Below are 18,460 nucleotides of genomic sequence, written 5' to 3' on the forward strand. Positions count from 1 at the left end.
CCATCCGTCGCCTCTATCCACGCCGTTTACAGAGTACGAATGATAATACTAGGAAAAATCCAGGTAGGGTGCAAAGAACTGCTAACGTTTCTCATTATGATAATCAAGAAAAAGAAGAATATATCGCTGCAAAAGCTTTTCAACAAACAAAGATAAATATGTTGCCACCTGAAGTACCCAAAAGTATAGATACTACGTTCGTGGATCTGCAAAGTCAAAGTAGCAGTAGTTCAGACGTGTTACAAATGGCTAATATAACAAAAGAAACATAAACAGATGGATTGATATATATTGCTGGTTTCATAGCTTTTAAATATAAAAATCAATTCCCAAATTTAGGAAGACATACCTATTAGGAACAAAACTGTGTTTCTGTACCATCCTGGGTACAACATTTAGTGGACTCATAAATGCATAATCGGAATGGGTAGACCAAGTAATGACAATGGAAAAATATTTTCAAATTTTTCATGGTGAAAACCTAAATCGGGGTAAGAAAATTATCATCGAACTGCAGAGTCTGTTTTCAGTCATTGTTCGGATACACCCCTTTGTCTCGTAAAAACGTACTGAAGACAAAGGATATTCATGCAGATCAAGTATTTTAATAAATGCTTCAAAAGCCAGGTTATCAGTGCCAAAAGAAAACAAGATGAAAACATTAATGATCAATCAAGGAAAATATTTAAAAAATGAAAAAAATAATTATGTAGTGTATATTTATATCTATTGGAAGTACAATAAACTAGTTACGTTTTTTACCAATTAAAATTTATTACCTACTATTTAAATTCTTACATTAAATTATACAAGTAATTCTAATTCGTATAATCCTAGCTGACCTCTAAGGACCGGTAATTGATTTAATAGTATTGATAGAAATTCAGTACACGCGACAAATTTTCAGTGTAAAATGGAGATTGAAGTCCTAGATTTACGTAAATCCTGCATTAAACGTGAGCAACCGGTTCTGATTAATTTTAAGTACCAAACTACCTACATATCAACAGTTTTCCATAATTAGGTATTATAGTCCACTAAACATCTTTATTTCATAACTATCTTACTATTTACCATACATTAAAGACATAAAAACGCCGATTCACCATGTTATATTATTCAAATTACTGTAGTCTCATGACGTATTTGTGGGCTTAATGTTCATTGGTTAGTCGGAGTAGGCAACCGTTGTAAGTTTAGGAACCGTTGGACTGACACTGCTAGGCGGGAGTGTGCTGTGGACATTAAGTGACAACGAACATCGTAAAGCTACGAGATAGCAGTGCCACCAAACGGAAGGGTGCCAAATAAAAACGTGAATTAATTTTGGCTATCCTTGTTACTAATCTATAATAATAGGAGGTTTAATTTAATTGGTCAAGTTTACCGAAAGTACAAGCTGATTATGGCCGCAAATGTCAAACATGGAACACAAAATTTCGGTATAGCAGTGTTGGCATGTTTTTATAATGTAGATTCTGTATGCTTCAAATATAAAAAGATGCTTTAGAAAAGTACATTTTGTTTATATTATGTTATGAATTCTGCAATTTTTGACTTATATAAAACAACAATGAGTAAATATTTGTTTCTTTGTAGATTAATTGCAGTTAATTATTAGACATTTTTTAGCAATTACCCTTTAATAGATTAGGGGATAGATTTGACAATCGTCAAATCAGTAGTTGCCAGATTACAACAGATGTTTGCAATTAACCTCGAAAGAGACAAACATCTACTGTTATTGTTTCATATAAATTAAAAATTGCCGAATTCATAAAATAGTATAATCAAAATGTACTTTTTAAAAGCTTTATCTCTTTATATTTGAAACATACCACATATGCATTATAAAAACATGTCAACACTGCCAAACCGAAATATTTTTGACATTTGCGGCTATTTTCAGCTTGTACTTTCGGTAAACTCACACATTTAATTTATCTGTTTTTGTACCTTTGTACAGAGTATATATCACAAATGGTAGTGTCATTGGAATAGGACGTATGGGGAGAGTGATTTGAATGGGCCCAGCCGTTCGTAATGGCGACGGCGCTACTAGTAACGGTAGGTGGGGGTATGACATAGCAAGAGGCGTATGACGTTGCCATGGTTTTACTGGTTTTGCATATTTACCATCGATATTTACCCAAATAATGATTATACTATAAAATGTTTTCCAAAAAAAAAAGATTGTAGCAATTTCGACTAATGTGATTAACTTATGAATTGAGTATATACCGAAAAAAATGTATTAGCGGCAACATTGTAATCACGGTTGCCTACTCCGACTAACCAATGAACATTAAGCCCGAAATACGTCACGAGAGTACAGTAATTTGAATCGTAACATGTTTAATCGGCGTTTTTATGTCTTTGATGTATGGAAAATAGTAAAGATAGTTATGAAATAAAGATATTTAATGGATTATAATACCTAATTATGGAAACCTGTTGATATTTAGGCAATTTGGAACTTAAAATTAATCAGAATATAGTCCTAGACTTCAATCTCCATTTTACACTCAAAATTTGTCTCATATACTGAATTTCTATCAATACTGGATTAACTACTGAATGATTTACGGGCCCTTAGAGGTCCGCTAGAATTATATGAGTTAGAATCACTTGTATAATTTGATGTAAGAATTTAAATAATGGGTAATAAATTTTAATTGGTAAAAAATGTAACTAGTTTATTGTATTTCCAATAGATATAAATATACACTACATAATTATTTTTTCATTTTTTAAATATTTTCCTTGTTTGATCATTAATGTCTTAAACTTGTTTTCTTTTGGCATTGGTAACTTGGCTTTTGAAGCATTTATTAAAATACTTGATCCGCATGAATATCCTTTGTCTGCAGTACGTTTTTACGGGACAAAAGGGTATATCCTAATAATGACTGGAACCATACTCTGCAGTTCGATGTATAATTTTCTTACCCCGATTTAGGTTTTCATCATCAAAATTTTTCAAATATTTTTCCACCGTCATTACTTGGTCTACCCATTCCGATAATGTATTTATGAGTCCACCAAATGATAAATGTTGTACCCAGGATGGTACAGAATAATTGTGAACATTTATATTTTGGTTTCGGTTTCTTTTGTTATATTAGCTATTTGTTACACGTCTGAACTATTGCTACTTTTGCACACAATTTTAGTGACAGTATCAATTTCTAGAGCCAATAACCTATTTTGTTGTTGTACATTATATTTTACATTGTGCAACTCAGTAATTATGGTAGACAAAATATTGTCAGTCATACTTGTATCAAAGCCAATGTACACTGGTTGCTTCCATTTATCAAAAAGTTCTCCTCTTGCCATCACTACTTGCATGTACCGATAAGGGCCAACCACTTCATCCTCTTTTTGGTCATATTCATACTGGGCACAGACTTTCATTTCATCACACTACAAGACGGTTACTCTTTGTAGTTCAATTGTTGATTTTCCAGCAATATACATCACCTGAAGTACATCTCGTAGGAGACCAAATCTAAGATTAATGTGTGCAGCCCATTTTTGTAAAGTTGATATTCCAGGTAATGGGTATTTCTTAGATATAGGTAACATCTTTTACTAAAATATTTTATTGTGAAAGCTTTTGAAATTTCTTCTGTCGTCCAACATGCTCTCTTTTCTTTTTCACAATAATTTCAATATATACATATATATATATATATATATATATATATATATATATATATATATATATATAATTTTTTATAAAACTTTTTATGTACAAGATACTTTCAGGACTACTGACATCAAACAAAATAATAAAGAACTTAGGAATCAAGGACAAAATAAGGAAATTGAGCTAAAACCAGTCTTCATGAAATGCCCTTCAATAGATAAAAATAAAGAGAAAGATCTACTGGATCTTTGTAAGGATAATGCAATTAGACAGGTATATTGGCCATTATACCAAAATTTGCCTAAAACAGATGGAGTAGAGGAGAGGCTGACTCTGAATAATTTTTATTTATTCATGTTTGATTCAAATTAAAAGTTTAATTTTCGAAAGAGTTAATGTTATTTCAATTCCTATAGTCACTAGACAGAGGTCTATTTACAAAAAGTAGGTAATTAAAAAAAAAAAGTTTAATTCAATAATGAAACAATGTCACGAAAGTTTACATTTCTGTTAGTTTACACAAATACTTTCATGCACTAAAATGTCTTATAGCCCTATAAACTCAACTTACATGTAGTTCATAAAAAATTAAAGATGAAAAAAATATATAGAATTATAAAATACAAAATTTCTTTTTCTCAAATATCCTAATTTTTTAATAAATTCTAATTTATAAAGATTTAGTATTTTTTTATATGACCATTTAAATTGTGTTATTGAATATATTGCTTACCACAATTTCATATTTATAAGTTCTTCCACCAGTGTGAACTGTCATATGTTTATTTAAATAAGTTTTGCAAGAAAAATGTCTAAAGCAAATTTCACATTTATAAGGTTTTTCCTTTGTGTGAACTCTCATATGATTATTTAAAGTACTTTTTAGAGTAAAGAGCTTACTACAAATTTCACATTTATAAGGTTTTTCACCAGTGTGAACTTTCATGTGATAATTGAAACTGTTTATTTCAGTATACTGTTTATCACAAATTTCACATTTATAAGGTTTTTCACCAGTATGAACTGCCAAATGTTTATTTAAAGAAACTTTGTGAGAAAACTGTTTGGAGCAAATTTCACATTTATAAGGCCTTTCACCAGTGTGAACTCTCATATGATAATTTAAAGTAGTTTTTTGGGAAAACTGTTTAGTACAAATTTCACATTTATAAGGTCTTTCACCAGTATGAACTCTCATATGATAACTTAAAGTACGTGTTTGGGAAAACTTTTTACTACAAATTTCACATTCATAAGGTCTTTCACCTGTGTGAACTTTCATATGATGATTTAAACTATGTATTCGTGAAAACTGTTTACTACAAATTTCACATTCATAAGGTCTTTCACCAGTGTGAACTGACATATGATAATTTAAAGTACTTTTTTGAGTAAACTGCTTACTACAAATTTCACATTTATAAGGTTTTTCACCAGTATGAACTGCTGTATGTGTATTTAGAGAAGTTTTATGAGAAAATTGTTTAAAGCAAATTTGACATTTATAAGGTTTTTCTCCAGTGTGAACTCTCATATGTACCTTTAAAGCCCTTCTATTTGTAAATGACTTATTACAAATTTTACATTTATAAGGTTTCTCTCCAGTGTGTATTCTGAAATGGGTTTTTAAAGAAACTGTTTTATTAAACCTTTTCAAACAAATTTCACATGTGTATCGTTTCTCTTCAGTGTAAGGTTTTGGTTGTATAATGAGAGCACCTGCTTTTGTAATTTTAGTTGAGGCCTCATAGATTTGATCACCTAAAATCAAAACGAAATTATATTGTGGTGAATTAAACAAAGGCAAATCTACAAAGTCTAATTGTTCCTTTTATATTGAGTTTCATTTTGTTATATTCCATTGTTCAATACCATACTCAATAAACAATTTTGTACTTCACACAAATATGCTGTACCATTTGATAAATTCTGGTAAAAAAATCGTTAAGCATACCTAGCCTACATTCATCCAGTTCTTTTTTTATTTCAAACCTAATTTCATTATTTGCATCTCCTAATGTAGGGTTTTCTATTTTAATACCATCTGAACAATACTGATCTAATAGGATCTTCTGTCTATTACTGTTATCAAAGTAGCATTTCTCTGGTTCAGATTTAATTTCTATGTTACATTTTTTGAGGGAATATCCTTCATCTTCAATACATGTTATTATTTGCTGGTTTCTAAACTCTTTAGTGTCTTCATAAGTTTCCATTTTCAACTACTTAAATAACTTGTTCTTAACTAAAATACTTTCAGTTAAATACTATTTTATCATATAAACTAAAACAAAATTTTTGCGTTGGTATATTTTATTCATGTATTTTACTTAATGTGACCACCTAACCTAACCCTCTTATCTATGATGTGACCTAAATATTATTGTGATTTAAGATTTAATTGAATTGACTGGTGTCACAGGTTGACAGGTGTCACAGGTCACTGCAGTACTTAACTTTCTAGCATAATATCTCCTATAGTAAAATAAGAAGTAGAAACAGATTTTTTAGTGCCATTCGTGGTCGGGCATTCAATTAAAACATTTGGTAGCAAATTAAAAACGTATGATTGCAACTAAAAATTAATTTAAAAAAGCAATGGCAAATAAAGATAGCCATTAAATAACCAATAAAAACCTAAAACACGAATGAATTAATATTTGTTTCTGCAGTTAATTATTAGAAAAATTTTTTGGCAATTACGCTTTGAGTTCGGTGCCTTTGATAAGTTAGTTTATAGATTTGGCAACAGAGTCAGGTCAGAACCCTCAAACCATTAACCATTCCTTAATATTGTGTTTTCTGTGTATTGAGACACCAAACAACTTCAGATAACTTATTTTCTTTAACTCACTCAACTACAAAAACTCATTAATAATAACTAAGTAACAAATATCTCGTTAATTATCATATATCGTTACAAAATAAACACTTTGCTTATCGCATAAAAACTAAACTTCAACCGCCGTATGAGCTCCTTAAGACCGCTTTACAGCTTGCAAGAAAACTTGCTGCAACTTCTTGCATGACTAACTTTCATGCAATTTATTGCAGGGCTTTATGTGCGACTTTACAGCTTGCAATTAATGTTGAAATTTTTACTCTTAACCTAACTTATTTATGATTTTTTTTAATTACTTGTTTATTTAAAACACTTTAGTCGATTTAGATTGATAGATAGATTGAATTAATTTCGATAGATTTAGATAGATATATTTAGAATTAATTTCAATAGATATGATTGATTTAGATAGATTGATAGTAAATTTCGTAATGCCAAGACTATCGAAAATAGCCAAATGTAAAAGGAAAAAGGCAGTGGCAGAAATCTTAAGTATTATTATTGCTGCAGCCAGCCTTTTAGTTACTAATTCAGAACGCCGAGAACGGAGATGGTAGATAAGACCTTGGTTGAACAAGAAGAGGGGTAATATATCTCTAACGGAAGAATTTATTCAAGTAGATGATGAAAAGTACTCTAATTTTCTACGAATGAATGAAGGTACATTTAATAAACTCTTGGGAAAAATTAAACATGTAATAACAAAGAAATCTATATTTCGAGATACCATTTCTGCTAAACACAAACTAATTATTATTACCCTACAAATTCCTCCTAGACTTGCATGAAAACTTGCACAGAAAATGGCACCAAACCGATTATCGCGCAACTGCAATAAGTTGCAGGCAATAATCAGCTGACGACATACTGCGCATGCCTTTGGGCAACTTTCTTGCGTCTTGCAGGTAAAATTGCAAGCTGTAAAACGGACTTTAAATAATCAGGTAGTAATTTCTAGATTTTGTACTTCTATATACTATAATTATTTATCTATGATTTTGTACGTCTGTTATACTGAAAGCCGAGAACTAAAGGTGATTCTCGCTATCTCAATTCTTATTGTGATAACTTGCTGTAAACGTCCTTTTCGTTTAAACGTATTCACAGTTAGTTATATTTCTTACTCTTTCAATCTAGTTATTGTTAATTTGGAGGTGGATATTATTGTTTTTCTTGGATACAACCACAAATTTAGTTTTCTTCGTGTTGCGCGTTAGGCCACATTCTTTGGTTAGTTTTTGTAAACAGTTGAGAGTTTCCGCAATGATGATGGTATCATCTGTATATCTAATATTATTAATCGAAATTCCATTCACTTTTATTCCAATATTTTTGCTTTCAAATGCCTTCTTAATTACTATGTGTTCTAATTATAGGTTAAATAGAGTTGGTTATGGAATAAAACCATGCCTGACCCCACTTTTTATGTTTATTAAAGAAATCTTTCAGTGTGTTTTTATACTTCTCGTCCACCGTCCACTAATTTTATAATGTCTATTGAAAGGTTGTAAGGTAGGGCGATTTTCCTGTCTTCTTTCAACACAGTGAACTAGTTAGGATGTGGTTAATTGAGAGAGAACTGACGCTAGCCACACAGAAGATGGATGCCATAATCTTCAAGGGTCCCAGAGCGAGGGAGCACATCTGGCAGGAGAAAATATCCTACCTGTCAAGAAAGTCAAATATCTCGGCGTAATACTGGACACCAAACAGAGCTTCGATGAACACATAATATATGACGCTAACAAAAGAATAGCGACGCTAACAAAGATCATGCCAAACATAGGAGATCCGGGGACAGGTAGAAGGAGAATTATCATGGAAGTGGTCCACTCCACCATACTATACGCAGCACCAGTATGGCAGTAGGTAATGCATAAACAAAAATACAGAAACATTCTGGAGGAAGGCCTCTATAAGACGATTTCGATAGAGTAATAATATTACTACTACTGACTGCGCCAAGTAATAATATTTCATTGTGTTTAATACATTTATTTAAACCTACTTTTTAACTAAGTCTGCAAGAATCAGGCATAAACACTAAAGGGAAAAACAGAAGAGACGGAAGCCGCGCATGCGTGTTAAGACGGTCTGAACAAGACTGATAGCGCGTGTGGCTGAGCACAGACCGAGTATGTATGGTTTGTGTGGCTGAGGCTGAGGGTGGTTGTAGTTGTAGCAGAGAATAACAGAGCAGATGTGTGTTCGGTTATTCTCTGGTTGCAGTAAGTATGCAGGGCATCATGGACGCACCCGAAGGCACAACGCCCAAGAGGGGAAATACATTCGGGTATATCATTTTACTCTGAATAAAACACACGTCTTATGAGAATATCTCGAAAACTAGTAATTTTTACGATAGGGAATGCTTCATAAAAATTGAAGTATGGTAATATTTTTCGATAGTAAAAAAAAGTGTGATCTATTTAAAATTTCCCAGAAAATAATGTATCTGAGGTTTGACTTACCTTATATTCGATTTAATTAATGTTACCTACCAAAATCTTTTTGTGATTCTAACTATTATATTAAAAAAAAAAACTATGACTACAACAGGTTGTTGCTTTTGTAACCTTTTTCAATTATACTGGGTGTTTAACTTATTACGATTTTCATTGCAATTTGATTATAGCTTTTTCAATACTCTGTATAACATAAAACAACTTATATTCTTGTAAAGCTTGTCGCTTGTCGCAGATTTAAAATAAAATACAGGGTGTTTACAATGTGAAGCTTACAACTGCCTCCTATTTTTGCAAATAACCTTTTTTGTATCTCCTCTACTCAATAACAAATATAACGGGCTTTGTCAGAAATGTTGATCACCCTGTATTAATAATATAACACAAAGGAATTGCATTGGAATAACACATGTCTTGTCATCTTTGATGTCACCGTATAAGTACACAGCAAATACATCAACAATAAAAAATGCACTGCAAAATGTACTTAATAAATTACAAAAATGGTACATACAATGGAAGATTGCCATGAGTCCTGAGAAATCCCAAGCAGTAAGAATCAAAAAGAGAAATGAAGCACTTGATTCTCGGCCAAATGTTTTAAAGTCAAGACAGAGATTGAGTGGAGAAATGAATCATAATATCGCGGGAGTTGTAATGGATAAAGCCTCAACATTTATATATCTTGAAATATCTTACAGTTTTCTTAAAAAGAGACATGGCATAAGTTCGTTTTGTCAAATTTTTAGCCTGTGCAATTTATAGTTTTAGGTATCCTAAAATATGTTATTATTTCTCGACAGGAAGTTTTCATAATTATGGGCGATTTTAATGCCAAGATTGGAGCTGGAGATAAGACGCAGTACACTGGAGCACATGGACTTTGAGTCAGAAACGAGAGAGGAGACCTCCTAGAAAAATTCGCAGAAGACTCAGAAGTAGTTGTCACCAACACATTCTTCCAATTACCACCTCGCAAGGTAGAAATCCCCTCAAGACAGACCCGGGAGAATTATTAGGAATCAAATAGATTACATTTTAGTAAATAAAAGATTCCGAAACAGCTTTACATCTGTCAAGACTTATCCCGGAGCAGACTTGGAGACAGACCACGTTCCACTGGTGGGAGTATTTCGAGTCAAACTCAAAACAGTGCAGAAAAGGAAAGCACAATCATACGACCTACGTATGCTGAAAGACCTTAATACGAGGATGAGAGTCCAAGCCACGTTAAACGAGCAAGTAACTGCAATTAGAGACGAATCGAACAAAGAACAAACGATTAAACATATTACAGAAATAGTGCAAAATGTAAAGGATAAACACTTAAAAGATAGATTAATAAAGAAAAAATCATGGATGACAGATGAGATCCTGAAACTAATGGACGAGAGAAGAGAAGCCAAAAATGATCCAGACAAATATAAAACCATAAATATATTAATAAGAACGAAAATCAGAGAAGCGAAAGAAAAAGAAGCAAAGGAAAGATGCGAAGAAACTTAGACTCTGTAGTCAAAGTACGATAGGTACAATATACATAGGAAAGCTAAAGAACTCACAGGGGTACTAATACGAAGGCAGAAAGGAAATATAACTGATTCTGACGGAAACATCATCTTGACAAACAGAGAAAAATAAGAACGTGAAAAGAATATCTAGAAAACTATTTGAAGACCAAAGAGATAACACCTTTGAGCTAGAAGAAGAGGTAAATGATGGACCAAGAATATTACAGCAAGAAGTTTATTCCGCAATAACACAATTAAAGGATGGAAAAGCGGCAGGCCCTGATAATATACAAGCAGAACTACTCAAACTAATGGACAACGAATCAATAGCAATAATCGCAAAGATATTCAACAACATATACAACTCTGGACAAATACTAACAGAATGGCTGAAATCTGAGTTTATTGCACTTCCAAAAAAATCAGGAGCCAAAAAATGCGACGATTACTGTACTATAAGTCTCATGAGTCATCTCCTAAAAATAATTCAAAAGAGCCTTTCTACAAGCTTTGTGAAAGTCAAATTTCCCCCAACCAGTTCGGGTTTAAAATGCTGTTGGTATTAGAGAGGCTTTGTTCTCAATACAAGTCTTATTCCAGAGATGCAGAGACGTCAACTGCGACGTATACACATGACTGGTTGATTACGAGAAAGCGTTTGATCGAGTACAGCACGCCAAGATGATGCAAATACTAAAATAAACAGGAATTAACAACCAAGATCTGAAAATAATTAGACATGACTGTACTCTGAAAGAATATTGATCAAAGCTTTGCACGAAACTGAAAAAGGTATTCTACTAAATGGTTACCGGCTAAACAACATCAGGTATGCAGATGACACCATAGTATTTGCGGACAACTTAGAAGATCTACAAGTTCTTATGAACAAAATCACGTATTACAGTCAACAATATGGACTCAATATAAACGTTAAGAAGACAAAGCTTATGATAATTAGCAAGAAAAGGATAACAGAAGGACAACTCTACGTCAACCAATCCCCTGTAGAAAGAGTGACGCACTGTAACTACCTCGGAACCATAATAAATGAAGAATGGACCAACAACTAGGAGATTAGAGCACGCATCGGAAAAGCTAGATCCACCTTCAATCCGATGGGGGCCTTCTTTAAGAGGCAAAACCTCTCTCGTGATACAAAAGTAAGAATGCTGCGATGCTACGTCTTCTCCGTAATTTTTTATGGTGTTGAATCGTGGACCTTGAACGAAGATATGTGCAGAAAACTGAAAGCATTTGAGATGTGGCTATATCGGAGAATGCTTAAGATCCCGTGGACTGACCGGGTCACAAATGAGGAGGTCCTCAGAAGAATGAATAAGAACCGAGAGGTACTGACCACCATCAAATCTTGAAAGTTACAGTTCTTCGGACATATTATGCGAAATGAATCCAGATAAGCTCTCCTTCAAGCCATCCTGCAAGGAAAAATATTTGGAAAACGAGGTCCAGGAAGAAGAAGAACATCTTGGTTAAAAAACCTCAGAATCTGGTTCAATACATATACAACATATGAGCAGCTTTTCCGAGCTGCTGCAGATAAGATAAAGATTGCCATGATGATCGGCAACATTCGTAAAGGATAGGCACATCAAGAAGAAGAAAATATGTTGATAAAATCAGAGGCTGACTAGTGAAAGGCCAATGAGGATAGGTATAGGCAACTATTGTAGATTGTAGTATTGCTTAAATGTAAATAGAATATTGGAAAGATACATAATTTAATAAAAAAACAAGTCAAAACAAATTAAAAAATACTAGAAAGCAAATAAACTATTCAAAATTTATTGAAATTAAATAAGAAATACAATGAGTTTTATAGCATTAAATGAATAAAATGAAAAATTGTGTCCCAGTCGAATTTCCCTTAAATCACAATTTGCAAATCAAATTACAAGCGTACTATCAAAGAATATAGGTACTATAACGAAGATCTACTTTCCTGAAAAGATAAGAAATAAAAAAGTCCTTACTATTTATTCTTTATTCACGAAGTAAAAAAGTAACTATGGGTTTTGTATGAAATAAAATTAGCTGCGTTTAATTTTTCTCTAGCCTGATTGATATCGTCTTTTATAGCGTCGATTAATGCTTCTAAAGAGTTAAAATTTTTCTCCTGACGTAGGTAACCTAAAATAGCTATCCGTATCTCCTTCCCATAGAAGTCAGAGTCGAACTCGTGTAAAACATGAACTTCCATAGATTTCGTTTTATTTTTATAAAATGGATTCCAGCCAATACTCATTACCATTTTATAAACGTCTCCACCATTCACTGAAGCAAAACCATAATAAACGCCAGTGTCCAAATCGTCTGGGAGCTGGTTGACTGCTTCCATAGGAAGATTTGCCGTAGGAGTTCCTAATTCCTTTGAGCCCCGACCAAAACCTTTTACCACTTCACCTTTTGCAAAATGTGGTAAGGGCATTGTCAAACAAAACACAACCTTATTAAAACCACTTGTTAAATTGGAGATACACACACCACTTACGTCTTACGACTCTTAACTCTAACCTAAAATTCTACTTTATTTTCCGACTCCGAAGTGCCCTGTTAATAAACTTAGGTACGGTTCTGTGTTGCTATTTTGAGTTATAAAATCACTCTACTGAACTTCTTATAATAACTCAATAAAGTAAAATAAAAAAACGTGAATGTACTATCTTTGTTATAAATAATCTCATATCAATATTAGATAAGAATGTTAACTGTAAACGACGATAAAAAAGTAAGTAATTTGTTTTTATTTACATTTGAATGTCCTCTGAGTAACCTTTTATCAAAACATTCAACTTGGATACTCGTTTCCAATTATTACTTTTGTCGTTTAAATAATCAATAGATATATATGATACTATCACTCTCTTTACATTTTGTACATAGTCACTTTTCTGACAAGTTTCTACAGGTATATTCAATTAGAAGTTTGAAAAATGTTTCATAAACATTAATTTATGATTGATAATAATATTGGGTACTAATTGTTTTATAACTTATAAATGCATATCCTTACGTATGCCTACACACTGTATATTATTACTCCTCATCTAAATTTTACTCCACAGTGTGTCTGGTTTTTAACAGATAGTATACCTACTAAAAATAACAACTGGACTATGGTCAAATATTTGTTTTAGCACATAAATTATCTCAAAAGATTTAGTTCTTTTGATATAATTTTGTATAATAACACTAAACATAGATGGTCCAGAGAATCAGAAATTCTGATATTTCTGTGGCTTGTTTCAATAACTAATTACAATGAAAGTTCAGCTTTAAAAGAAAGCTTGTCTACTGTTAGTAGTAGGCTCCAAATTTACACCACGATTATCCACCATATACAAATCTGTTTTTAATATTTACTTATTTAGAGCCATTGAAAAAAAAAATGTAATTTAAGGAAACCATAGAATCCTTTATTTCTACTTACTTATCTGTATTTATCACTATTGGTGTATAATTCCACTGGTGGGGATTTCTAAGACACATCCTGTTATTGAGTTTGGCACTTATGATGAAGCATAAATGTACATCTCAACATCCTCTTTGTCATCTTTTTAATTTAGCTGTGAAGCACGTCCTTAAAGGTGGATTCCATATGACTAAGTTTTCCTTACGTTAGTAAATCTGTATAACCTATGTAACAAGTCAAAACTTAGGTCTTTTTGTTCTAAAGGAAAAGGCAAAAAAATATGAAAAAATATCTGTTGATCAAGAGTGGGAAAAACATAATGATATGAGAAGAAGACCTATTTACTCCAAATACAATAGCTTTGTTCCATATACTCGGTGGTACAATATATGTATCAATATACATGAGTATAAAGTTTTCTGTCAAAAAACAAAAAAAAAAAGATATAACAATATGAGAAGAAAAAGTTAAATAATAAGTTAAATTAAACAGAACTGATGTACTAAGTTTTTAGACTCAATACACTTTCCTTGAATAAACAAAATTTATAAGATGTGCAATAATCTATTTGTTGTTAATTCAAAAGAGATTTTATACGCCAGAAGGAACCCATATATCAAGATTCAAGATTATAGGACCTACAAATAAAAAAAGAAAAAGCATAAGAGTATTAGAAGAAAGAAGAGTACCTTTTGACTTCAAATGTTAAAGGAATACCAAGAGTAACCTATCTACCAAGTTTCAAGATTGTAGAACATTTTTTTAAGAAAAAAAAGAAATAATATGAGAAGAGGATCATAAATAATAGATTTAGGCTGTTTGGCCAGCTTAAGAATATTTTGACAGATTTATTGTCAAAAACATACAACATAAAAGTTCCTACCTCTCTCTATTAATAGTTCAAATAAACTTATTGTTGCAGACTGCTTTCATTCAAAAAACAAGAGTAATTATGAATAATAGAAGTGTATGTTCATTAGTTTTCATTAATATTTTTAAATATTTTCGTTAAAAATACTAATCTGTAACCAATTATAATATTTCAAAAATAAAAATTTAAACCTTTCTTTTAATTGAAGCAGTTTTATTTTATTTATGCTCAACTTCTGTGTGGCACTTTCCTTGTGTGGACATGGACTATAATTTTAGTGATTTTTTAGATAAGCTTATCTGTATTTTCAGATAAACCTGGTCTGACTCTAATTTACTCTCTTTTAACATGACAGTAGCATTATCCTATAAAGCAGCTCTTCAACCCTTGCTTCTTAATAACAGTCAGATCAGTATCATTGATTCTGTAAAATTTCTGGGTATTTTTATATACAACAACCTTAAATGGTCCCTTCAGATCGGTTTATTAAGGAAGAAACTAGCCTCAGCCTACTATGCAATAAGATCTATTTCGAATGAAATCAATTTAGCATCTTCCAAAATAACATATTTTTCTTTGTTCAAGTCCCATCTTCGATATGGTCTTCCTTTTTGGGTTTATAGTGCAGCTGCCCAATCTGATATAATTTTTAAATTACAAAAAAGAGCCATACAATATTTTTTTGGCTTTAGAAGAACAACACATTGCAGAAGCTACTTCAAAAATCACGGGATTTTAACTCTTCCCTCTTTATATATTTTAGAAACTGTTTGGTTAATTCGTAAACAGAGCAGATATCGTTGCTTTACAGGAAAAATATTTACTACAGTGGACATCCTACCCGACACGAATTTGGTACCGGATTTATTGTAAGCAGCAAGGTCAAACATAGTGTAATCGATTTCAAAGCTATTGATTATAGGATATGTCGAATAAGACTTAAAGGGAAGTTCGCTAATATTAGCGTTATTAGCATCCATGCTCCAACGGAAGCAAAAAAGGATAATGAAAAAGACATGTTCTATGAGACACTAGACCGAGAGTACGGTGAGTGCCCAAGAAATGACATCAAAATAATAGCAGGAGACTTTAATGTCAAAGTTGGAAGAGAGAATATATTTTCGCCCACCATCGAAAAAGAAAGCCTAGACGTAGACTCTAATGATAACGGTCTCAGAATCATAAACTTTGCGATGCCTAAGAACATGGTAATAGCTGGGACACGATTTCCTCATAAAAATATACATAAGGGAACTTGGAAATCTCCTGATAATGAAACGTTTAACCAAATAGATCATAATTATAATCATTGATGCAAGATACTGCTCTAACTTATGTTAGATCTATTAGAGGAGCAAACATAGATAGTGATCACTATTTAGTTAAAGCACGAGTTAAAGAGAGAATATCCAATTTAAAAAAGGAGATTGGGAGAAGGGGAGAAAAAATCGACATTAATAAACTAAAAGATCCCGACATTGCAAATGTATACAGACAGCAAATAGAAGATCAAATAAGGGTGGTGATCAACTTTTTGCAGCAACCCATAAACTAACGGTACTTATATGACATAATGAATTGGTACCAGAAGGGTGGTTAAAGGGAATAATTTGTCTGTTGCATAAAAAAGGTGATCAACTGGAGTGTAAGAACTATTATAGAGGCATTACTCTGTTAGCATCTGCGTATAAAATCTTCGGGAATGTATTGTTTGAAAGACTTTTGAAATTGAATTGACTTTTGTATTGTTTGAAAAACATTTTACAAAGGATATTGTTGGTCAATATCAATGCGGATTTACTGCTGGAAAGTCAACTACACATCAAATTCGAGCACATAGGCAGATTCTAGAAAAGTCACTAGAATATAACATAGATACACACCATCTCTTCGTCGACTTCAAAGCAGCCTATGACAATGTGAAAAGAACTGCATTATATAATGCAATGATAGACTTTGGGATCCCACCTAAGTTAGTTAAGTTGACCCAACTAACAATGCAAAACGTAAGTTCATACTTTAAAATTGAAGGAGAAAACTCTACGTTCTTTGACATTAATAATGGTCTAAGACAGGGGAACACGCTGGGGTGTCTCCTCTTTAATATTGCCTTGGAAAAGGCAATCAGACAATTAAATATTAGAATGAATGGAACTATTTTTAATAGATCGACGGAAATTCTCCCATTCGCTGACCATATAGTTATAGTGGGCAGAAGTATGAGAGACATCGTCTTCTGCTAGTTCCACGACCGTTATCGAATGTTGGATATCATGTTGGCTACCATATTCGCTATCGTGACTTTATTGACAGCAGCTCTAAATAACGATGTAGTTGATTTTCCATACCATTGCCTTAGATTTTTCAGTCACGATGTTCTTCTTCTACCAGGACCACGATTACCTTGGATCTTTGCCTGAATGATCAGATGTAAAAGATCATATTTTTCAGGGTGTCTCATAATGTGACCGAAGTGAGACATGGTGTAGTGTTTTACATAGACATCCTGAGAGACATGGTGCAGTGTTTTACAAGGCTTGCGAATGCGGCAAGTGAATTAGGACTTGTAGTAAACGAGGAAAAAACCAAATATATGTTGGTTTCTAAAAACCCCCGAAGTATCCAACAGAGAATTCAAATTAACAACCATATCTTTGACCAAGTCAAAGAATTCACATATCTTGGATCGCTAGTAAACGCAACAAACACGACAAGCGACGAAATAAAAAGACGCATAGCAATAGCAAACAGAACTGTTTACGGTCTCCAGAAACATTTAAAAAATAAAAATATAAAACGTGAAGTAAAGCTCAATATATTCTTCTTTTGGTGCCTATTGGCTTCGAATATTGGTGATCATTCTGGCTATAATTATTTTATTAACTGATGCTTTAAATAGATTAGTTGTTGTTGTGGAGAACCATTTCCTCAGGTTTTTTAACTATGATATTCTTCTTCTCCCAATTCCTCGCTTTCCGAATACTTTGCCTTGAAGGATTATTTTCAGTAATCTGTATTTAGTGCCGTTTCTCATCATATGTCCGAGATATTCTAACTTTCTCCTTTTAATCGTATACATCACTTTTCCTGGACACAGTGAGTGTCCAGGATTCAACTCCGTTCTTAATAAGACCGGTTTTGATATATGGGGCTGAAACGTGGACCTTATTTCAAAATGATGAAAGACTTCTTGGTATTTTTGAGAGAAAAATTCTTAGAAAGATTTTTGGGGACGTAAATAAAAATGGGCTATGGCGTCGAAGATACAACTTTGAACTATATCAGTTATACACCGATCCAGATATTGTGAAATTCGTTAAAGTGTAGAAACTTATATGGGCTAGACACATTGCTAGGATGTCAGTTCACGAATACACCAAGAGATTAACATTTTCAAAACCAGAGGGCACAAGAAGCAGAGGACGACCTCTGCTTCTTGTGGGGATGGATTGATGATACGAAAGAAGGTCTACATATTCTAAGGGTCAGAATATGGAAGGAAGTTGCCAGGAAAAAGACAGGGGGGCGACTTCTTTGTGAGCAGGCCAAGATCCATAACGGATTGTCGAGCCACTTATGATGATGATGATGATGACCGGTTCTTTCACTACAGTATTTTATTTTGTGATAAAGAAATGTTCACAACAAATGGAACCGTTTCACCCCAAAAATGTCCGCATTGAGCT

At 32.7% G+C, this 18,460-nt stretch overlaps 3 protein-coding genes across 3 annotated transcripts in view; 1 reads left to right on the forward strand and 2 right to left on the reverse strand.

Moving 5' to 3' along the window:
- Positions 1-4,108: 4,108 nt before the first annotated feature.
- LOC140442907 (uncharacterized) lies at positions 4,109-6,441 on the reverse strand. Its single transcript, XM_072533864.1, has 2 exons — positions 5,607-6,441; positions 4,109-5,413 (listed from the first exon to the last, which is right to left on the reverse strand). The coding sequence occupies exons 1-2, from the start codon at positions 5,866-5,868 to the stop codon at positions 4,356-4,358; spliced, it is 1,320 nt and encodes a 439-aa protein (XP_072389965.1). The 5' UTR covers positions 5,869-6,441; the 3' UTR covers positions 4,109-4,355.
- Positions 6,442-12,478: 6,037 nt separating this feature from the next.
- On the reverse strand, positions 12,479-12,919 carry LOC140444675 (riboflavin kinase-like). The gene has a single exon (XM_072536437.1). The coding sequence runs from the start codon at positions 12,917-12,919 to the stop codon at positions 12,479-12,481; it is 441 nt and encodes a 146-aa protein (XP_072392538.1).
- A 22-nt stretch (positions 12,920-12,941) lies between these two features.
- Positions 12,942-18,460, forward strand: part of UGP (UDP-glucose pyrophosphorylase) — a 61,828-nt gene continuing 56,309 nt past the window's right edge. The window contains exon 1 of the mRNA XM_072535786.1: positions 12,942-13,219. Within this exon, the coding sequence (XP_072391887.1) occupies positions 13,193-13,219 (27 nt within the window). The 5' untranslated portion in view covers positions 12,942-13,192. The remainder of the gene's footprint in view (positions 13,220-18,460) is intronic.

The sequence above is a fragment of the Diabrotica undecimpunctata genome, chromosome 6 (genome assembly GCF_040954645.1).
Source record: "Diabrotica undecimpunctata isolate CICGRU chromosome 6, icDiaUnde3, whole genome shotgun sequence".
NCBI lineage: Eukaryota > Metazoa > Arthropoda > Insecta > Coleoptera > Chrysomelidae > Diabrotica > Diabrotica undecimpunctata.